The sequence below is a fragment of the Podarcis raffonei genome, chromosome 5 (genome assembly GCF_027172205.1).
Source record: "Podarcis raffonei isolate rPodRaf1 chromosome 5, rPodRaf1.pri, whole genome shotgun sequence".
NCBI classification, from domain to species: Eukaryota; Metazoa; Chordata; class Lepidosauria; order Squamata; family Lacertidae; genus Podarcis; species Podarcis raffonei.
In genome coordinates, this window is record NC_070606.1 from 27213052 (window position 1) to 27232386 (window position 19335).

Sequence of the window (19335 nt, forward strand, 5' to 3'; positions counted from 1 at the left end):
TTGATTTTTCAGCTCAAAATAACCATTGCTTTTTCACCTACTGTGGGAAGGCTACAGTATTTGTGTCTCTTGCAGCCACTCCTTCTCACTGGAGGCAATTTTGAGTGGGAAAATGTCTGGAATGGGTGGGTGAGTGGGGGAAGTGCTTAGCAACCTATCCCAGTGCCAAATCCACCCCGGCCCAACTTCTGAGAAGTCTCAGCAGCGTCTGGACCACAGAAACCCAGCAGGGCGGGGCGAGGAGGCCGCTACTTATAGCTTTGGGCGGAGCCTCTGGCGCCTCGCGCGAGCGCAGCCTCCGCCGGCTCTATTTATGCGGCGCCCTCGTCGGCGGCTCCCGCCCTCGCGCGCCGCGCCGCCCCTTTTCTCCCCTCGGATATCCCTCCCTCCCCGTCGGCGCGCGCCTCTCGCCGCTCCATGGAGGAGGCGGGGATGCTGTGCGGACTGCGCGCGGGATGGGGGCGCAGCAGAGCTGCAGCCGGCCCGGGACAAGCGCTGTGCAAGGCGAGCGGCTGCAGCAGCAAGAGGGACAGCCGCGCGCTCGGCGGGGAGCCTGAGCTGGAGGCTGAGGAGGCAGGCGCCACCGCCGCCGCCGCCGGGACCAGCGAGGCTCTGGCGGGCTGGGATGAAGCGGGCGGCGGGCGGCTGTGGGGCCAAATAGCTTCCCGCGGCGGCGGCGGCCGGACAGGGGACGACGGCGGCTGCTGCTATTGCTGCTGCGGGCAGGAGGCTGAGGGCAGCGGGGCGGCCGCCGTCGCCTCAGCGTCCTCCGCCGCCGCCGAGTGGGTCGCGGGGATGGCGGCTCCTCCTCACGGCTACCCGCTCTCGGACCCGGGCTCCAACAGCGAGCGCAGCGCCGACTCGCCGCTGCCCGACGACGACGGCGGCTCCTCGGCGGCCGGCCCCGCCCGAGCCCCCTCGGCCAGCCCCGAGTGGGGCGAGGAGAGGTTCCGCGTGGACAGGAAGAAGCTGGAGGCCATGCTGCAAGGTGAGGAGCCCGCGGCGGGAGAGAAAGGCGAGCGGGCGGGCGGGCGACGCCGAGGGACTCCAGGGAACCGCGGCTGGGGCGGCCGCGCGGCGCCTGCGCAACTTGGCCCGAGCATTCCGCTTTGCCTCCCTCGCCGCTATTCGCTGCCCGTTAGACGCGCGGTGGGGAACGTCCTCCTCACCACGTGGCAGAGAGGACCACGCAGCCAGCGTCTCGTGAGGAAGCCCCCTCCCCGGGCTCGCTTGCGTGTCCAGCCTGGAAGGAAGGGGGCGCCTTTGCCTTGCTGGGCTGTAGGGAAAGCATCCCCGCCCCGTACTACTTGATGTACCGTATTTCTCCACGAACTTTTTGTGAAATCCAGACATTGATCTTTTGTCTTTTTCCATCTCCCTTGGCACAGTTCTCCCCCCCCCCCGCAGGAGGAAGAATAGTTGGCTTATGCAATCTGTGGGATCTAGTTGAGATGCTTGCATTGTAGGGGGCTGGACTAGATGACCCTTGGGGTCCCTTCCCATTCAGGGATTCTTTATTGAATCCCAATTCTTCACACAACAATCCAGTTTTCCCTTCCCTCCTTTTGGGGACTTAAACTGCAGCTTGGAGTATCTCCAAGGAGGAGGACAGAATAGCCCATTCTGCCACACTTCCGCATCCTAATGTGTGGTGAAATCCTCCTCTCTGCTTGGCCATAGAACCATAGAATTGGAAGGGACCCTGGAGTCATCTAGTCCAGCACCCTGCAATGCAAGAATGTGCAGCTGTCCTATATGGGGATCAAACCTTCAACCCTGGCATTATCAGCATCACTGGAAAACATTTTTTTTTTAAAGCCACACATCCCTCCAGAAAAGAGTTCATTCCCCAGGTAGTTTGCTTTATACAGCATGGCCTTAATAAATTAACAGAGAAATGGTCCCAGCACCATGTGGGATCTTCAAGGCCAGTGCCCGTGTGGGATCCTTAGGGGCATTGCTGGTGAGGGTAAAGCAGGAAAGGTGCTCAGCACCAGCTATTGGGGAAAACCCCACCCCCAGTTTTAAGGAGCACCTCTTCCCCCTCTGTCAGCATTTAGAAGTTGCTGGCAGTGTCTGTCTACTTCTTCCTCCCTTTGTGGACTTTTGGGAAGATAGCTTTCAAGGGCTTGTGTGTTGCATGGCCAGGAGGAGCAGTTCACCCCTTTTGATTGAAAATATTTCATTAACAGAGCTTTGGTGGTGGTGGGAGGATGGAGAGGGGGCTGTCAGGAGTCAAGGGGCTGGCCTTGACACATGGAGAGAATTGGGGGCTAGAGGCACCCTCAGTGCGCTGAGATCTTTAGCAAAGCTGGAGAAATGGACCCTTTTCTGTGTGTGGATTTCTAGCCAAAGCTTTCATTTTTACCCTGTTTCAAAGCAGGATGTCATTTCTTCCATTCTAGGAATAGTGGCTGCTGTAATTTGGTGTTTCTGGGATGCTCCAAGTTCAGTCTCTTCACTCCCCCCCCCCCAACCTTCCTACTCCAATGTGCCATCTAAAATGCAAGGCTAGAAATAGTTTGCAGAGCACACACTGAAATACGCTGTCTCCAAACTTCGCTGGCTGTTTTGTTTTCTCCTCCCTCCTCTCATCTTTCCTTCCCGTTTGTTTCCCAAACACATCAGGTCCCAGATGTGGATAAACTCTCCTTTCTACAGATGTCAGTGCTTATAGCCTCTGCTGTTTTTCAGAGGCTGGAAGTGCTTGTTTCTCTAAACTGAGGAGTCCACATTTGTCGAGAAATTAGCGTTTTTAGGGGCTTGGTGCAAAGTGACTCTCAATAGCTTCTATGTGTTTTGTTTTGTTTTTAAAAAACTTAATCATTAACACAGGCCCAAAGTTCTGCTTCACAGCATCTCAGAGATGTAGGTTTTCCAGGCAACTTATTAGCCCTGCTTAATTACGGGTAACATATGCATTCTGCACTCTGAAATGAATACTCTGTTGCATAGTGTGAGTGACTGTCGAAGTGGTAAGATAATTTTGTAACCAATTTATGGGCAACCCCTTTAGAAGGGAAAGCATTAAGGAAATTGAACACTATAAAATGAACATCTGTAGTATAGGAGGCTTTTTGGAAATTATCCAAAGCCAGGCTTTTAAAAATATTTGCAGCTGGTATAATCTGACATTATTTCCTTATACAGTTCCAAATAAAGCAGTAAACTTGTCCTTCACTTTCTAAATTACTTGAGTTCAAACTTCCCCAGGATCCATTTCATAAGGCTGATGTTGCAAAGGATTCTGGGTAACTTTGTAGGACATTGATGCTGTTTGGTTCCCCTGAGTCCAAATTGTTGCTGCTGTCTTTTTTCTTTTTCTGCAGTCTTTTAAGTAGGTGCTATAACAGTGCCCTAATTTGTGGTGTGTATACTCATTTTATATCACCCCATTTAGTATCTGGTTACAATGGATTTTGTATGTTTTTCCAGCACTTGAAAATGTGGGAGGGTGTGACCAGGTATCATGGGGCAGAAATGCATAGCATGGACATTAATAACTGTCATACAATTTCTTACGTATTTTCAGTAAGATGAACCCACAATCTCCTGCGGTTTTGGGTTGCAGGGAAAGATTGGAAGTAGTCTACAAAAGAGTGCTTTAGGCAGCATATCCACCATTACTTATCTTCTCATCATGGAATCCATAAATGATTGCAGTATCCTAGAGTTCTGCAGTTTGGAAACCATTGTTCCATGAATGAAAACTCAGTAGTACTGAGACAATTCACGTAGTATTGTTGAACTCCTATAATGTGGAAGGTAGGCTAGAAATTAACTGCATCAGTTTACTAACAAAAGTGAAAATGTTTGAGTGCATTGTGTAGAGGAGAACCGAGTGTTTTCTGTTGCCTGTTTATTATGATGGGTTGCCTTAAAAATTTGTTCTGTTTTGAATTGCGTTACCCTTGCTGAAACTTAAGTAGACAGTTTTTGATAAAACATTTACGAGGGCTGCTTATGAAGGCAGATGTGTAGATTAGAAATAGTTGGAAATCCTCAGCATTTGTGTACCTAATTGAGCTTTTAATGGTCCCTGTGCTTTAGTGGTGGAGATCAGAAATTATCCAGAAACCTTTCCTTTGATCAAAGCAAATAACTCCATTTTATTGCTTTGCAGTTTAGAATGCTGATTATGTTGTGAACCACCTGTAACATTTTTTTAAAGTGGAAAAGCAGGATTACAATAATTTTATGAACTCTGTACATAAGCCCTTCTAAAACATCCCACTATATGTCTATGCTTGGTGTAGGGTGGCTAGGTTTGGTGGGTCTTTGATCATAACATGGCTCATATTATAATGTATGCAGATCAAAGATGGAGAAACTCTGCTCCCCTCATACGTTGTTGGCCTACAACTCCTGCAATGGTTCAACAAGCTGGCAACATGTAGTGGCAAGATAAATTGATGAGCTATGTGGAATTGGATAAGTTGACATACAAACTGTGTAACAAGGACAACCATGACTTCAAGGAAGAATGGGACCTTTTAACAAATTATCTAAAAAAGACAACAAAATGATTTAGACTCCTTGGCAGGTTTTGAATAAACATCCACAAAGTTATCAGTTGAATATATGATAGAAAAGGCAACAATTTGTACAATTTTATAATATGCAGAGGATTGTATGTGTAAAGAAACCAGGGAGGGGAGCTGAGGGAAGTCCTTGTGGGGAGAGGGAAGGGGGGGGGAATGTAAATGGTTATGTTGATTGATAATTTGTTTGCTAAAATTGTTCAATAAAATATATTTTAAAAAACAAACAAGCTGGCAACATGCACAGCACTCTGCAACATTCATGTGGCTAACTTATAATCAAGGCTTTGCAAGTGAGCACTATATACTTGTTTCCTTCATGCCTTCACAATTGCAGAGCACCGGGACTGAACTCTCCAACGCACCTTTCCAAATATTCTGTAGCTCTTCTAAGTCTCTACAGCACACAAATAAATTATGTTGCTGCTGATCCACATTTTAAAGAACTCCCTTTCCCTATTTTGCGGTCGCAAAATAGGAAGTAGTGTTTACTTCTTGCAAGATATCCCCGTAGCTGTGTTGCCTCTGTGTTCAGTTCTGAATGTTCTATTCAGATGGTTATAGCACAGCTTTTGATCATCAGATCAGTGAATTGTGGGTAGTAGAAAAGCAGTCAGTATGACTGACTATAATGTTTGGAATTTGTTTCAAATTAGATTCAGTCTCCTGGGGGTAGGTTAATCTTTAAGCAGTTAATATTTTGTTTTGCTGATAGAGGGATTTTTGGTATGCAGCTGAGCAGAGATCACAGTATTTACTGTAATGACTATAATTTAACTTTAAAATTTGAGGAAGCCCTTAAACCCTAAAGGCATGGTATAATCATTGGAAATAAGTTTGTGTGAGAGATCGTACTGCTAGCTGATCAGAGCTGAGTAGTGGAACATATGGCAGATAATGCCATGAGGTTTTACCTGATGTGGAATATAATTCTAGCTCTCGAACCCCCCCCCCAATTCCTCCAAGCAGCTCAAGGAGGTATTATGACCCCCTCTTAGTTCTTACACAGACTGAGACATAGTGTTTAGCCCACTGTTACTCAGGAAGCTTTGCAGCTCAGAGGGGGTTTGAGAGTTGAACACCCTAACCTCTGTACCACACTGGCCAAATCACGTTACCACTGGGCAAGAGAGCATGCATGCAAGAGGTATGCATAATTTTATCTCTTGCTAGGCAGATGGACAGTTAAGGCTACCTGTCTTTGGAGGTGTTTGCCCATCCATGTACCTGGCTCAGGAACGCAGATTTAATAAGTGGTCACAACAGGCACACACTGATAAATTACTATTTGGTCGATGATTGTCAGCACTCTCCCACAGAAGTCTCCCATTTACAGGAGGTGCTCATGTGCTTTCTGTTCGCTAGAAAACACTTTTTTAAAAGATTAGTTTATTTTCTTGTCATACTTGTCTTCATACATATTAAAAAGAAGTAATGTAACTTACACAATATGTACCTCCTTCTGGATCTGCTTATATTTTTACTACTCTTTTTATAGTTCCACTTGACTCTGCTTGCTTCCACTAATCTGTCTTGCATGATTTTATCTGCTTGGGTATATATTGCCTTATACAAAGTATGCAGAAAAGCCATAACAGAGAGCAGGGATTAGTTGGAGCGATGCAACTTCCCATCAGTGCACCCTGCTTATTTTGTCCTTATGCTGTATTTAATTTTTCAGCTGCTTCAGGCAAGAGTACTTCCTTGTTCACCTTATGAAGCTGATCAGCAGCTGTGGAACAGATGCCTAATTGAAGCATGTACTGGAGCAGCATAGTTGATACTTTGGTAATACCTGTAGAGAAGACCTGCACAGGTCATTGAATGATGCTCTATCTCATGCCTGCATTCCACCCACTCTCAGACTGGTGGTGCCTAAGCCACACTGTTCTTCTCTACAAACATTATCAGAGAGGAATTTAACCAGTCCACAAGAAAGTGATTTTTACTAATTCTTTAAATTAAGTCTGTACCTTCATTCAGGTAAAAAAATTCTAGTCCATTTTACAGTAGCTTCTAAAACACAATTAATAATTGTAGCTGGAGGCAGGGAGGGCATCAGATACTACAAACCTGAGGGTTCTTTTTAAAAACAAACAAACACCAAAGCCCTAAAATACATTGATGCGGTCACCAGGTTAGTCTCCTTGAAGAAAAGTCCCACAAGTAGACTACCACTACTGAAAAGGCCCCTTTCCCTATTGCTCCCTCACCTTGCTCCACTTTTTGTTTTTATTTTTTGGTGGGTGGGAGCACTGAGCTAAGCCATAGTTCTGTTTAACATGTCATCCCAACCCAGATTCATGGCTTATCTCTCCCAAACAAACCATGAGCTGTAAACTATAGGACAAAGCTTGGTTACAGCTCATGGTTTCTCTGGAGAGTGCTAAACCATAAGCCTAGGTTCTGACAACAAGCTAAACCACAGCTCAGCTCAGCTTGCAACAGCAAAATTATGAATGAGTAGCAAAGTGACCACAATCTCGTCTCCAGGAGCCCACCCTTTTCATCATGCGAACAAGGCCAGCACTTAGACTCCAGGGATTCTGTTACAAATAGCTTGTGAGTTTGGAGGGCCATGACTGACTTGAATTGCTGCATGATATTTAATAAATCTGAATATCGCTTCTTAAACACTACAGATTCTAAGCTGTCAGGAAAGTAATTGGCATTAATTCTAGACTAGAGTTGCTGTTAGAAGTATTGAATGAGAATGACCCCAAACAAGTGATGTGTTCATTGGAAATGTTGCTTTGTACTTATAGAAACACTCTATTTTAAAACACAATGATTTTAAGGTTCTGTGTACTAATAACCTTTCTTCATTGAAGGCTGGAGATCAAACAATCATCAGAAATCTGAGCTGGGTCCATTGGACATGACATGCAGCCCATGCCCCGTTTTGTGCTTGCCCATACGTTACTGAATGTGAAGAACAACTGTGTTTGGGTACTATTGTGCTGGCAATGTAGTGCTAGGTATTTCAGGACTTCACCCAAAGTTTGTGGAGCTTGGAGTTTGTCAGCTGCAATTTGCTGCTAAATTGCTTTTGGGAAATGCAGTAGTAAGTTACTGCACTTTGCCTGGCATACTTATAAGAGGCAGTATAGATAGTTTGGAGCTAGCATGGAACACAACCTTGCAAATCCCACAAAAGTTAGTAGTGTACAACAATCTTTACTAACCTGTCTGCCCATATGTATCTGTGTTAGTCATCTGTGGCATATTGGTGGCCTGAAATGGAAGGAAAATGCTACTTAACATTCTAGTTTTCTGCTTACCTGGCCATTACTCTGGTGTAATGTTTCTCTCTTAGAAAGAAATAAGTGTCCTTGTAAAATGCAAGTCATTTCAGTGCTTCTTTATTCAGTGCAAGGAGATAGCCCCAGTACTAAAAAATGGTAGCTGAGAGAGCAGCAAAAATATTATCCTCACTGCAGTGCAGAAGGCAAGTCAGTGCTCTGATAAAGAAAGGGCAGTGATGGAAAGTAGCAATATCATTTTCAAAGAACTTAAATTCAACAAAATAATGATGTCTCAGCTACAGACATGAAAATTGGCACTAAAGGTTACATAAAAGCAAGAATTCCGCTGTGTCTACTTGTATCAGTTCCGTTTACCTCCACTGCAGAAATCTGTGGACCTTGCAAAGGGAGCAAGCTAACATTTTCTTTGTGTTACTGGAAAAAAAATCTCATAGCAGTAGCTGCGAATGTAGTTAAGGCAAACCAGAGATTCTGGCTAAAGATGACATTCTCAAACTTCCTTTCAGCAGATGTGCTGGTAACTTTGAATACCTGTTGTCAGGACAGGCTCCATGCCAGGGAGGGTTTCCTGCAAATGAGCATCAAAAAAGACTGCTGGGACACGTAAAATGCTTTAAAAACTCTTTCTTTTCTCTTAAACTTAAGGCTTTGGCAGCAAGTTCACTTTTATTCATACTCTCTCCCCATCTCCCACCCCCAGGTGATCATATTAAAATTGGGCAGTTTGTATTTGAGATTTTTTATTTAGCAAAGCTCAAGCATGTCAAGTATTGCTTCAATGGTGAGAAGCAGAATTTGACCCTGTGTGTGTTTGAGCTTCAGAATTCTTAAGGGGAGGGTTCTTTTTGTGTGTGTAAACTTCTTTTATTTATACAACTCCGTGAATTTCTAACACAGTGTGCTACAGTGTTTACATCCAATGCACTTATGTTACATTTAATAGCATTTTGGTTATTTTTGCAATACGTGTATACAGAAATCTCTTTGTATCCTCCTATAAGTTGTTGGTCAATTTGGTGAATTTTCTTCAGTGTTGTTATGCAGATCCTTACTTACTTGGGTTTTTTCAAGTGGCAGAGAGATGCATTGTATAGTATACCCACAACTTGTGTGGGGGTGGGTTATATTCCGGGGCTTCAGTCTAAAGCCAAAATTGTGTATAGGGAAAACTGAATCTGGTCTGGGACCGTAATAAATTTCATTTCATTGTATAGGGAAAACACATTGGGTTCAGTGGCAGATGGGATTGCCAAAGTTGTCTTCTGCAGACTTCTGCTCCCTTTTCATTTGTTTTTTAAATTTTTTGCCAAGTGAGTAAAGTGGAATGTGCACAAATTAAATTCACATAAGTTGCATGGCATCATTTAGAATTGTAGCCGGTTATAATCTGCATTTCATCCTAGACATTAATAGGGATGGAGGTCTGTTCATGTAAGGAACCCCTTTCTTGTTGAATTATACCTGAGTAAGTGCAACACAGGAACGTGGGTGGCGCTGTGGGTTAAACCACAGAGCCTAGGACTTGCTGATCAGAAGGTCGGCGGTTCGAATCCCTGCGACGGGGTGAGCTCCCATTGCTCGGTCCCTGCTCCTGACAACCTAGCAGTTCGAAAGCACATTAAAGTGCAAGTAGATAAATTGGTACCGCTCTGTTGGGAAGGTAAATGGCGTTTCCGTGCGCTGCTCTGGTTTTGCCAGAAGCAGCTTAGTCATGCTGGCCACATCACCGGGAAAAACTGTCTGCAGACAAACATCGGCTCCCTCTGCCAGTAAAGCGAGATGAGCACCGCAACCCCAGAGTCGGTCACGACTGGACCTAATGGTCAGGAGTCCCTTTACCTTTAAGTTCAACACAGTCATTAAATAATGAGGAGGGACTGTGGCACAGTTTGGAATCTCTGCCATTGTTCACCACTGTATGGATTGTAGCTCAAGGAATTATAGCAGGCAGTGCCCTAGAGCATTAAACTAGTGATGCCTTCTTTTAACAGTGTAAAACGGCATTCCCCAACCTGGTGCTGTCCAGATGTTATTGACCTATAGCTCCCATCAAGTTCAGCCAGCATGGCCAATAGTCAAGCATGATGGCATTTGTAGCATGATGGCAATAACTTCTGGAGGGCACCTGGTTGGGGAAGCCTGGTATAGAAACTTGCAGGTAATGGAGATGTCTCTATGTAAGAAGGAAGCAATGTGAAAGTTTTTAGATTTACAGATAAAATGCATCTTTAAAGCTCTACTGATATATTGACGTGGAAGTGGCTTTGACCATTGCTGAGTTTTCAGTCTTGAATGTGTTTTTGTGAAAAGCTGCGATTAACATTGCCAGTTAGAAAATCTGCAGCAAGAGCTGGATTGCAATTCTCTGTGTACTTGCGTGGTATTAACTGTCATGATAAAAGTTGCGTGAGTGGTTTGTCATAGATGTAAAACCATTCCTAACACTTGAAATGAAGTCAGTGTTCTGAATAAGAATCAAGTTCTTGCTCTTCTGGAATAGGTAGATATGCAATGCAGGAAGTTCATTCTTTCCTATATAAATATTTCTTAGTAATAATAAACCACTAAAAGGATCCAAGCCTCTTCCTCCCTGTGTCTAGGTTTTTAATGAACCACTGCAATACTTTGCTTAGAAAACCAAAATACTGAGGTTTCAGGTTAGCAGTCTAGATTCTGTAGTAACTGGAACATTTTTAATAGCGTTTACATTTTGTTTCATGTGTGCATAGCAGGAAAGGCTTCAGTTACTATTTTTGCTTTCATGTGCCAAATCTGCTGATTAGGCTTTCCTATAGAAAAATAAATATATGAAACAGATTTGTGGGAGTTGTAGTCTTTAAAACATTTTTACATTCCTTTGTTAACTATTGTAATAATACCACTTTCCCAAATTTCAGTGTTTCCTTAGTAGTATAACAGGCTATCTTGGTTTGGCATGAATGCCTTGGTTAAGTATTGCTGGCTTGCACATTCCTGTTGGTTACATTGCAATCTTTACCTATCATTGGAAAATATGCCCTGTTAACTGCTCATTGTGGACAGCCTGATTAAAAACCTGCCTATTTAGTGAATAAACATACCAGTGTTTATCCCTTATACAAGCTAGAAAACTGTCTTCATAATTCTGCATATTTCACTTTATGTAAGGGGAAATGGTGACCATCTGTATGCTGTGCCAAGAAAATGCAAACTCTGTAGGTGGAATAATTTGTATAAATGTGTGTGCCATTTGCATAGTGTCCCACCACCTTCCCAAGAGATTTGCTAACTTGCTTGTATGGAATGAGATGAAGAGACTATGGGGTGGGGGAGGCAGCTGACTACTAAGCATGGTCAAAAGGAGTAGTCAGCAATTTGGGCTGAACACCACATACTTTCAGACCTTAGTAGGCTCATTTTTGGCTAGGAAGGGCAAGGAGGCACATCCTCCTTGTTTGATGGCACCTAGCTGGGCACTTTCACAGATAGACTCAAGTGTACACCACCATGGTCATTTAATTACTTAATTAATGCATGCAAATAAAGGAAGGTCTTTCCTCTTTCTGCAGCTGCATTTTGGTATGTAATAGCCAAGGGTGGATGGAGGAGAATCGACATTGAAATGGTGGGTAGGAAAGTTGTCATGAAATGCACACAATTTCCCCCCTCTTCACCCCTTTTTGCTTTCATCTTACTTCCACAACTGTGTTGGTAAAGTTCATTGAAACATTTTTCATAGCCCCAGTACAAATAGCAAGCTGAAGGAGAGCTGTTTAGGGCAATTTGATAATTGGATTAGGTTTTAATCAAGCCTTCCTCTAGTTCTGAGTTTCCCCAAACTTGGGCCTGCAGCTGTTTTTGGACTACAATTCCCACCATCCCTGACCACTGGTCCTGCTAACTATGGATAATTGGAGTTGTAGTCCCAGAACCACTTGAGACTCAAGTTTTGCAAACCCTTCTCTCTGTGTAAGTTCCAATTTATGCTTAATTCTATGAATTTTGGTGACTTTTGTGTTCAAAACCTTTCCTTCTCATACTTCTGTGCAGACAATAAATTCACCAACATCTTGTCATATACAGGGAAAGCATTGTAGGTCAGATTGGAGTCAATGAACACCTGAAATAGAGCCAGGATTTCCCTCTTAGTCCTTCAGCTATCTTTTTCTGTCACATTTGGTGCGCCACTCTTTTCAGGACTTCAGAGTGATGCACCTACGTGGTTTTACTTGCAACAGCCTAAGAAGTAAGCTGCATAAGCTTGCCCAGTCATCCCCAATACTCCTGTCCAGTGTGTCACACTAGATTTGGATAACCGATGTTGCCAAAACTCATAACTAGCTGTTCCAGTAAATGAACTTGTCTAGCCTGTCCTGCTAATCTACATTATGAATTGAGCAATATTTCCCTAAGAAACCTCTCTCAATGAGATTCTGAGGAGAAACTTGGCAGATGAGATGATGAAAGGCAACTGCTTTGTAAATGCATATGCATTGGTTCCTCAGTGTTAACCCCCTACCCTTGATGGAAACCCATGAATTGCCGTGAACTGTGGGTGATATTCAGCTAGGTGTTACTTAGAGTAGACCCATTGACATTAATGGGCCTGGTTTAGTCATGTTCATCCATTTCTCTAGATCTCATCTGAGAACAGCTTGGTCGAATACTGCCCTGTGAGACCAGGCCACCGGGACAAAGTGGGGGGGGGGGTATTTGCTCTATTTTCATAGAGCAATGTCTTCATGTAATGTTTATGTGGTAGATATTTCACTCTCCAGTTCTAAACATCTCTCTGGTTCCCTGATATGTCCATTAGGATAAGAGGAGCAGGTGAGTTTCCAGGCAGCCCTCTGCCATCACTGGCATGATGGGTGTGATGCAGGTGAGACCACAAACTACAACATCAAGAGGCCAGTGTAATATTTGTATAGCAGCATCAACACACAGGTTTATGAGTTGAGGGAGAACTTGCAGAATATAAACGAACTCATTGCACATGCTTACCAAAGCTGCTTGTGTGAGTACTAAACTGATTTGATTGGAGTGAAGTGGAGTTTGCCCACTACTACTCTAGACATGGTGTAAGGGACAGGGATGAGAAGGAGAAGCATGGTATCTGCAACAGCTGTCTCTTTCCATGAAGCTTTATTGACATTAGCTTTCAGATCTTGGTCTATGAGACAGCAGAGAGCTGCAGCCTCCAAGGTGCAGCTGCTCTCTGCTTCTGGTACAAAATGTGCTTGAAAGAGTGTGGACAATGCCTGGCAGTATCTTGGAAGCTGGATGCGTAGCAGATGACTATATTGTGAAAACTGCAGAGCATCTCTGTCTCTCCATCCCTGCTGCAATGCCTAAGAGCACCCTAGACATTATGGCAAAGATGGGAGAGAATATGCCATGTGGGTGGGATCCCTGATGTAGATGCAGTGAGTACCCCAATTCTTAAAAGTTGCAGTAGTCAAAAGGCAGGGCTATAGTATTCCAGTGTTCATTTTGTTCCGGGATGTTCATAACAGTGTATTCATAAAGCTGTCAGCTGTCGTCCAAAGAGTTTCTTTCAAGCTCCAAGCAGAATGTAGCTTCTGGTAATCAAAGTTTGAATCATTATTGAACTGAAACATATGCCTCTTAAAAAAATAAGTACAGATAGGGCTGAGCTGCAGGAGGAGTGTTCCCAAGTGCTGTTGGCAGTGCTTTGCAGTTGTTTTGTGAGTAATTGCTGCAAAAGGCCTTAAGTATTATTATTTTGGGAGGTGGGTTTTTTTTGCCCATTTAGAAAGCACTTTCCTCACTCTGAATTTCCTTAGTGACGTTGGACAAATACTATTTGTTATGCAATCTCATGACATCATCACATTAAGTACACGAACCCTGATTAGAATTGTCTGTGTGGCCATTGCCAGGAATTAGTAAACTTAGTTAGAAGAGGTGGTGGTGGAGGAGGAAACACAGAAACAGCAGGAACAATGACAGTCAGCAGGGTCAAAACCCACATACATATACCCAACTATAAAGCATTTTCAGAAAATTTGTTCCCTGAAAGCATTAGTTTCAACCTCAACTTCAAAACAGGCAAGCATTTGTCCCTCTCACTAGCTATGTTAGAGCTCTTGCCTTTCATTCACTTCTTGATATCTTAAGATAAAAATGGTCCAAATTAAATGCAACGCCAGACTATGGTGCACTGAAGCACTTCACATTATGGCAAAATGTTCAGTGCACTGGGAGATATTCTGAAGATAGTGTGTACTGGCTGGAATGTTAGGGCAATTTACATCTCAGATGGGGACTAAATAAGGACTCCATGAAACTGTCTTGCGTACAGAAGTCACACAGTGTGGAAAATATTCGTGTTAAGATTTTATGGATATATATTTTATATATAAATAATATATGCAGGTATCAGGATGGGTGCACCAGCCCAATTATTTGGCTCTGATCCAGTAAGCAGCCATGGATCATGGAAATGAAGTGGCCTTATCTAGGCTGCTCTGTGCATTTCCTCTTCCAACTGTGCCATGGCCCTGTCCCCTGCTCTTGACACTACAGTTGTTGTGGAATGACCACAAGCATCTGTGTGATGCTTCTGGTTTGTCTACCTAAGCTTGATACGCAGATGGGGAGTTATAATAGAAAACAAAATTGCTGATACCATAATACCAGTATACACATGTACGGTACGCTTGCAAGTAGAAATACTGGTCAGCTCACCTCAACATTGTAGAGTTAGAAAAGGTTCAGAGAAGGGCAACCAAAATTATCAAGGGAATGAAGGAATTCACCAATGAGAAAATGTTGCAGCATTTGGGGCTTTTTGGTTTAAAGAAAAGACAAGTATTATTATTATTATTATTATTATTATTATTATCATCATCATCATCATCATCATCATCATCACCACCACTACTACTACTACTACTACTACATGGACACCCTGGCCAGTCCAAGCACCTTCTCCACATCTTCTAGCCTTTCTAGCAGAAACTCACCCACAACAATAGGACTAGACAGGGTTCTGCTTAGAAGAGAAATGATGGAAGTGTATCAAGTTATGGAGACAGTGAATAAAGAAATTGCCTTAGTAGGTGTTCTTCAGCCCTTTCCTTTCTGAGGTAAGATCAGTTAGAGGTGAGCTGTGCTTTGGAACAGAAACCCACTAAACTATTTTCTTCTTCCTTTCCTTATGCAATTTGAATTAAGACCTACTGGTGCACTAAGGGTCTTAGCTTGACTTGCTGCTATCACAGTTTTGTTTTTGAAATACTGAATTTTAACTGTTTGTTTTTTATTGTGTATTCTGAATCTTGTACTCTGCTTTGGACAACTTGTTGGGACAACAGATTTTAAACTTGATAAATATACACCAAGGATCTTCAGAAAGAAGCACTCTTTCCTGGCCATCTCCAGCCTTCTGCTAGATCACACCATTCAAATGATTTCTGGCTGTTTCTAGCTTCATAAGGATGAAGTTTGAAAATGCATATTGATAATTCCCTCTGCTATTTCTGTAAAACTGACAATTAAAATAAAAAAGCATTTCTGGACCACTTAATATTTAAAATATCTACATGGTATACAAAAATAAAGCATAAAAACAATAAAATAAAAAAGGTACACCATAAATAGTAAAATAAAAAATATAACTTCAGTAATAACTGGTCAGGAAAAGCCTGGACAAATGAAATTTATGAGATTTCTGAAGTGACTGATGGATCTCAATTATCTCAATTTGTCATGCAGAAAGAACACTGAGTAGTTCTATCACTGCTGCCGTTGCTAACAGACGTTTAGCTAAATCTAAAGTTAATGTTGCACTTTGTAGTAGCAGAAAGTTGGAACTCTGTTCCTATCAGAATATTCACATATAAATATATATTTAATTGAAAATTCCTTTTGGGTGACTTTCTCTGTCTAGTCTTAGTTGAGAAATGTGGGTACTTTTTGAAGTGGCTAATGAGTGCAAGAAGTTGAGAGAATGAGTAAGTGTGGAAAGTTTGAGATTTCTGTTTACCCCAAGCAACAAGAGCCATGTAGTCTTCATAATCTAAAGCATCATGAGCCCACCTGCAGAATTTTGCATTCTGATAGTATTAAACTTGTTAGCATTAACTTCTGTTTTTTCTCATTTTGGGGGTTTGGTCTCTTATCTCTAGCTATGTTGTTTTGGGTGCATACTCTTCCCCCACTCCCAATTTCAGGATTATCCAAGATCTTGCATTGAATTAATTTACTTTAGTATATGTATCATCCCCCCCCCAAAAAACTTCATAAGGCACAATCTTTTATTTTTGGGACCTGCTTGCATGTCACTGAAATCCTATCCATTCCCTGAGCCATAAGGATCATCCAGTTATTGAGCCTCCTATAATCCATTGTTGGTTACAGTCTTTGTGTTGAAGCATTTCACTCACCTTCTTGCTTAGTTTGAGCCCCCAGGTTATGCTAGCATAGTGTGAAGAGCGCTTGCGTAGTCTTACTGAACAGCTTTACAAACTACTCCACAAAAACATTAGATAGCCCCTGTGTAATTTGCAACTTATGTAAAACTGGAGAGGGCAACCTGTGGCCTCGTCACATCTGGCCTACTCAGAGCTCTGCTCAGGGAAGACCTGCTGAAATTACTGGACTTACTTAGATTCATTTATTTCAGTGGGTCTTCCCTGAGTATTATTAAGTTGGACCTCAAATCTTACTATCCCTGACCATTGTTTATGCTGGCTGGGGCTGCTAGGTATTGTGTTCCACCATATGTTGTAGACCAGGGGTTCCCAAATTGTGATCTGTGTACCACCAATAGTCCACAAGCTTTATTCAGTTGGTCTGCAGCATGCCTGTGGATCTGTGGTTGAAGACAGAAGATGGCACGTGCATCACATTACACATTCATATTGCTTTTAATTGTATTTTAATTTTTTTCTTACATTGGACTTTTTATTATGTTACAATTTTAATTCTTTGGAATTAAAATTGTAATATAATGAAATGCATTGTATAAGAAATAACAGAAGCAATTAAATGCAATTAAAACCATGCAGCATCTAACACAAATCATCACAATTAATACAATAGACAGAAACATCATTAAGTGGTCCACCAAGACTCTCAGCTTTTTTCAAGAAATCCCTGGGGACACAGGGAGTTGAAGAAACACTATTGTAGACTATAGGTTGCCCACTCATTGGTGTGAAGCAAAACCCACCCAAACTATTGTAAAGGTTTCTTTTTTGGTCCCTTGGAATGTTATGCTCTCCACAAGTGAACAGGCAATTGGCTGTTGACAAGCCTGCAGTTGCATTGTGTGAGATATATAATGCACAGTTTAGTAGTCAGTGTGAAAAGTCTAACTGATCCTTGTCAGTAAAAAAATCTAAGCATGAAACAGAAGAACAGAGGTGGGGATGGTAGGGCTTGTTCAAGTCAATATACCATTCGCACCCGAAAAGTCCGCAACTAGAGCACCATGCCGCTTCTGCGCATGTGCGAAGCACACAGAATGCTTTTGCACACGTGGTGAAACCTGGAAGAGTACATTTCCGGCTTTGCCGTGTTTGCAAGTCGAAAAGATGCATCCAGCATTCTCCGTTAACCATGTTTTAGTATGCCTTTCAGACTGAAAGTTAGTTTATGCTTCATTGGACAGCTTGCATTTTTAGTGGGTGGGACTGTTGTTGAATATGCTGTTGAAAATTTATCTAAGGAGCCTATAGTTTGTTTCCAGGGCTTTAAAAACAAAGTAATGAGCAACAGTGGCTTGTGTGTAGATTGAGAAATGTGTTCCCAAGAATTGCAAATTTCATTTGTCTGAGGTTACCTGACTCATTCAGCCAGATATTCTAGCAAGTATGTTCCCCGTTAGCACTGGCTGATTTGAACCTCATAGAAGGTTATGCAAACTAGGAAAGCGGGAGGGAATGTGTGTGAGAAGCAGTCTGTATCTAGACAGTCTGAATTCTGCAACATATGTAAATCATGCAAATTGAGCCGTTTGCACTCTCTCTTCCATGGCATTGTTCTGATTTTTCTAGTCAAGGGAACTGAATCCCTTCTCTTAGCCAAAATTCAGCCTTCTTCCTGGTTTCTGAGATTTCAACAGGCATTGCTCACCTGCCTTCCAACGCAACTGCACAGCCACAAAAGCTGGAAGCTTGCTCTCTTGTTCTGAAGGAACTTCAAGATCGGCAAGAATCTGAATTCTGTGCCTGTTAGGCAGCCTGTGTTTTTCCTTCTTACTGATGTACAATGATTTATCCTCATTCTCCAGGCTACTTTCATAGTTACAGCAGCCATAGTGGCTTGTTTTCTGCAAGGCTCTGTTGGTTTTTGCTCTTTGAGTGTACTGATACTATTAAATTGGTTACAGTTGGACAACTGCAATTGCATCAGCAGGATACAGAAGAGATCACATCAGCAGAAGGCTCTGGACAGAGAAACATGGCTCTTGTTTCTCATGCAGAAGCTCTCTGCAACCAGTCATAAATATCCACGACCCAAATAGCAGAACAGGGGTTTGGAGAATTTGTGGTCCTCTGGGTGTTTTGCATCATCCCTAACCATTGATAAATGCTAGCTGGGGCTGATGGCAACCTGGGGCCCTACATGTACTGATAGACACTAGTGCAGTAATTGGAGGCGGGGGTGAGGGTTAGACATTCCCATAGCAAAATCTAAGGGTATTCGAGGCAGGTGGAGGTACCGCCATTAAGCTGCCAGAGGTGATAATCGCCCCCCCCCAATGATGGTGGCTCCTCCTTTGAAAAGAACAAAATGATAACAAGCCAGGGAGCCCTTCTCTTTCTAGGTACTTCACCTTTGTTTCATCACTTTGGATTCTTTGTTGGAACCAAGGGATCTTGGTAACCAAAACACAGGTTTTGGTACAGTTTCTTACTTTTAATTCATTTAGCCCACTCTGGAAACACTGTAGCTTGTTTTCAGACTGAGGAAAAGCTAGGTGCCCACTGAACTTAGCTATGCTTGGAAATCAGTCCTAATGAATTCATTGGGCTTACTTTCAGGTTAGCTAGGTTAGGGCTGCAGCCTTGGCTCACTTTTGAGGAACTTGCCCACATACACACCCCACCAAACTTAAGATTCATTCTGGAACTTGCAGCCACTCACACTGGTTTCAATTCAGTATAACCCCCCCCCCCCCCGATGCTTCTGACATTTTGTAAGTGTGCTAAGGTTTAAGCGTTTTAGTTTGGAACTCCTTTTCAGTCAACCTGGCTCTGATATCTAACCCTTTAAAGTGCCACATTAACCTTTTATATGCCCGTAGAAATTTAGCAACACTTCACCTTGGTAAAATTCACTACGTCTGCAGGATGAAGTCACAGGAAGTCTGCAGAAAGTATGATCAGTCATCATTTTAGCTTCATTTAGGATCAAGTAAAGGGCACGAGGGAATCTGAAGCAGCACGAACAGTGGTCCAGTTACCCATTTTGCCTGCTGTATTTGTAGTACTGGTTTACTGATTACCATTTCATTTCAAGTTTCATATCACTGCTACAACTGTAATCGCAGAGACTTTTCTAGATGCCCACATAAC

The 19335-nt window shown here is 42.8% G+C and overlaps 1 protein-coding gene across 2 annotated transcripts in view; it reads left to right on the forward strand.

Annotated features, from left to right (window-relative positions):
- The first annotated feature begins 402 nt into the window (after positions 1 to 402).
- BICC1 (BicC family RNA binding protein 1) overlaps positions 403 to 19335 on the forward strand; it is a 111153-nt gene continuing 92220 nt past the window's right edge. For both annotated transcript variants that reach the window (XM_053388305.1, XM_053388306.1), the window contains exon 1: positions 403 to 988. In XM_053388305.1, the coding sequence (XP_053244280.1) occupies positions 418 to 988 (571 nt within the window). In that variant the 5' untranslated portion in view covers positions 403 to 417. The remainder of the gene's footprint in view (positions 989 to 19335) is intronic.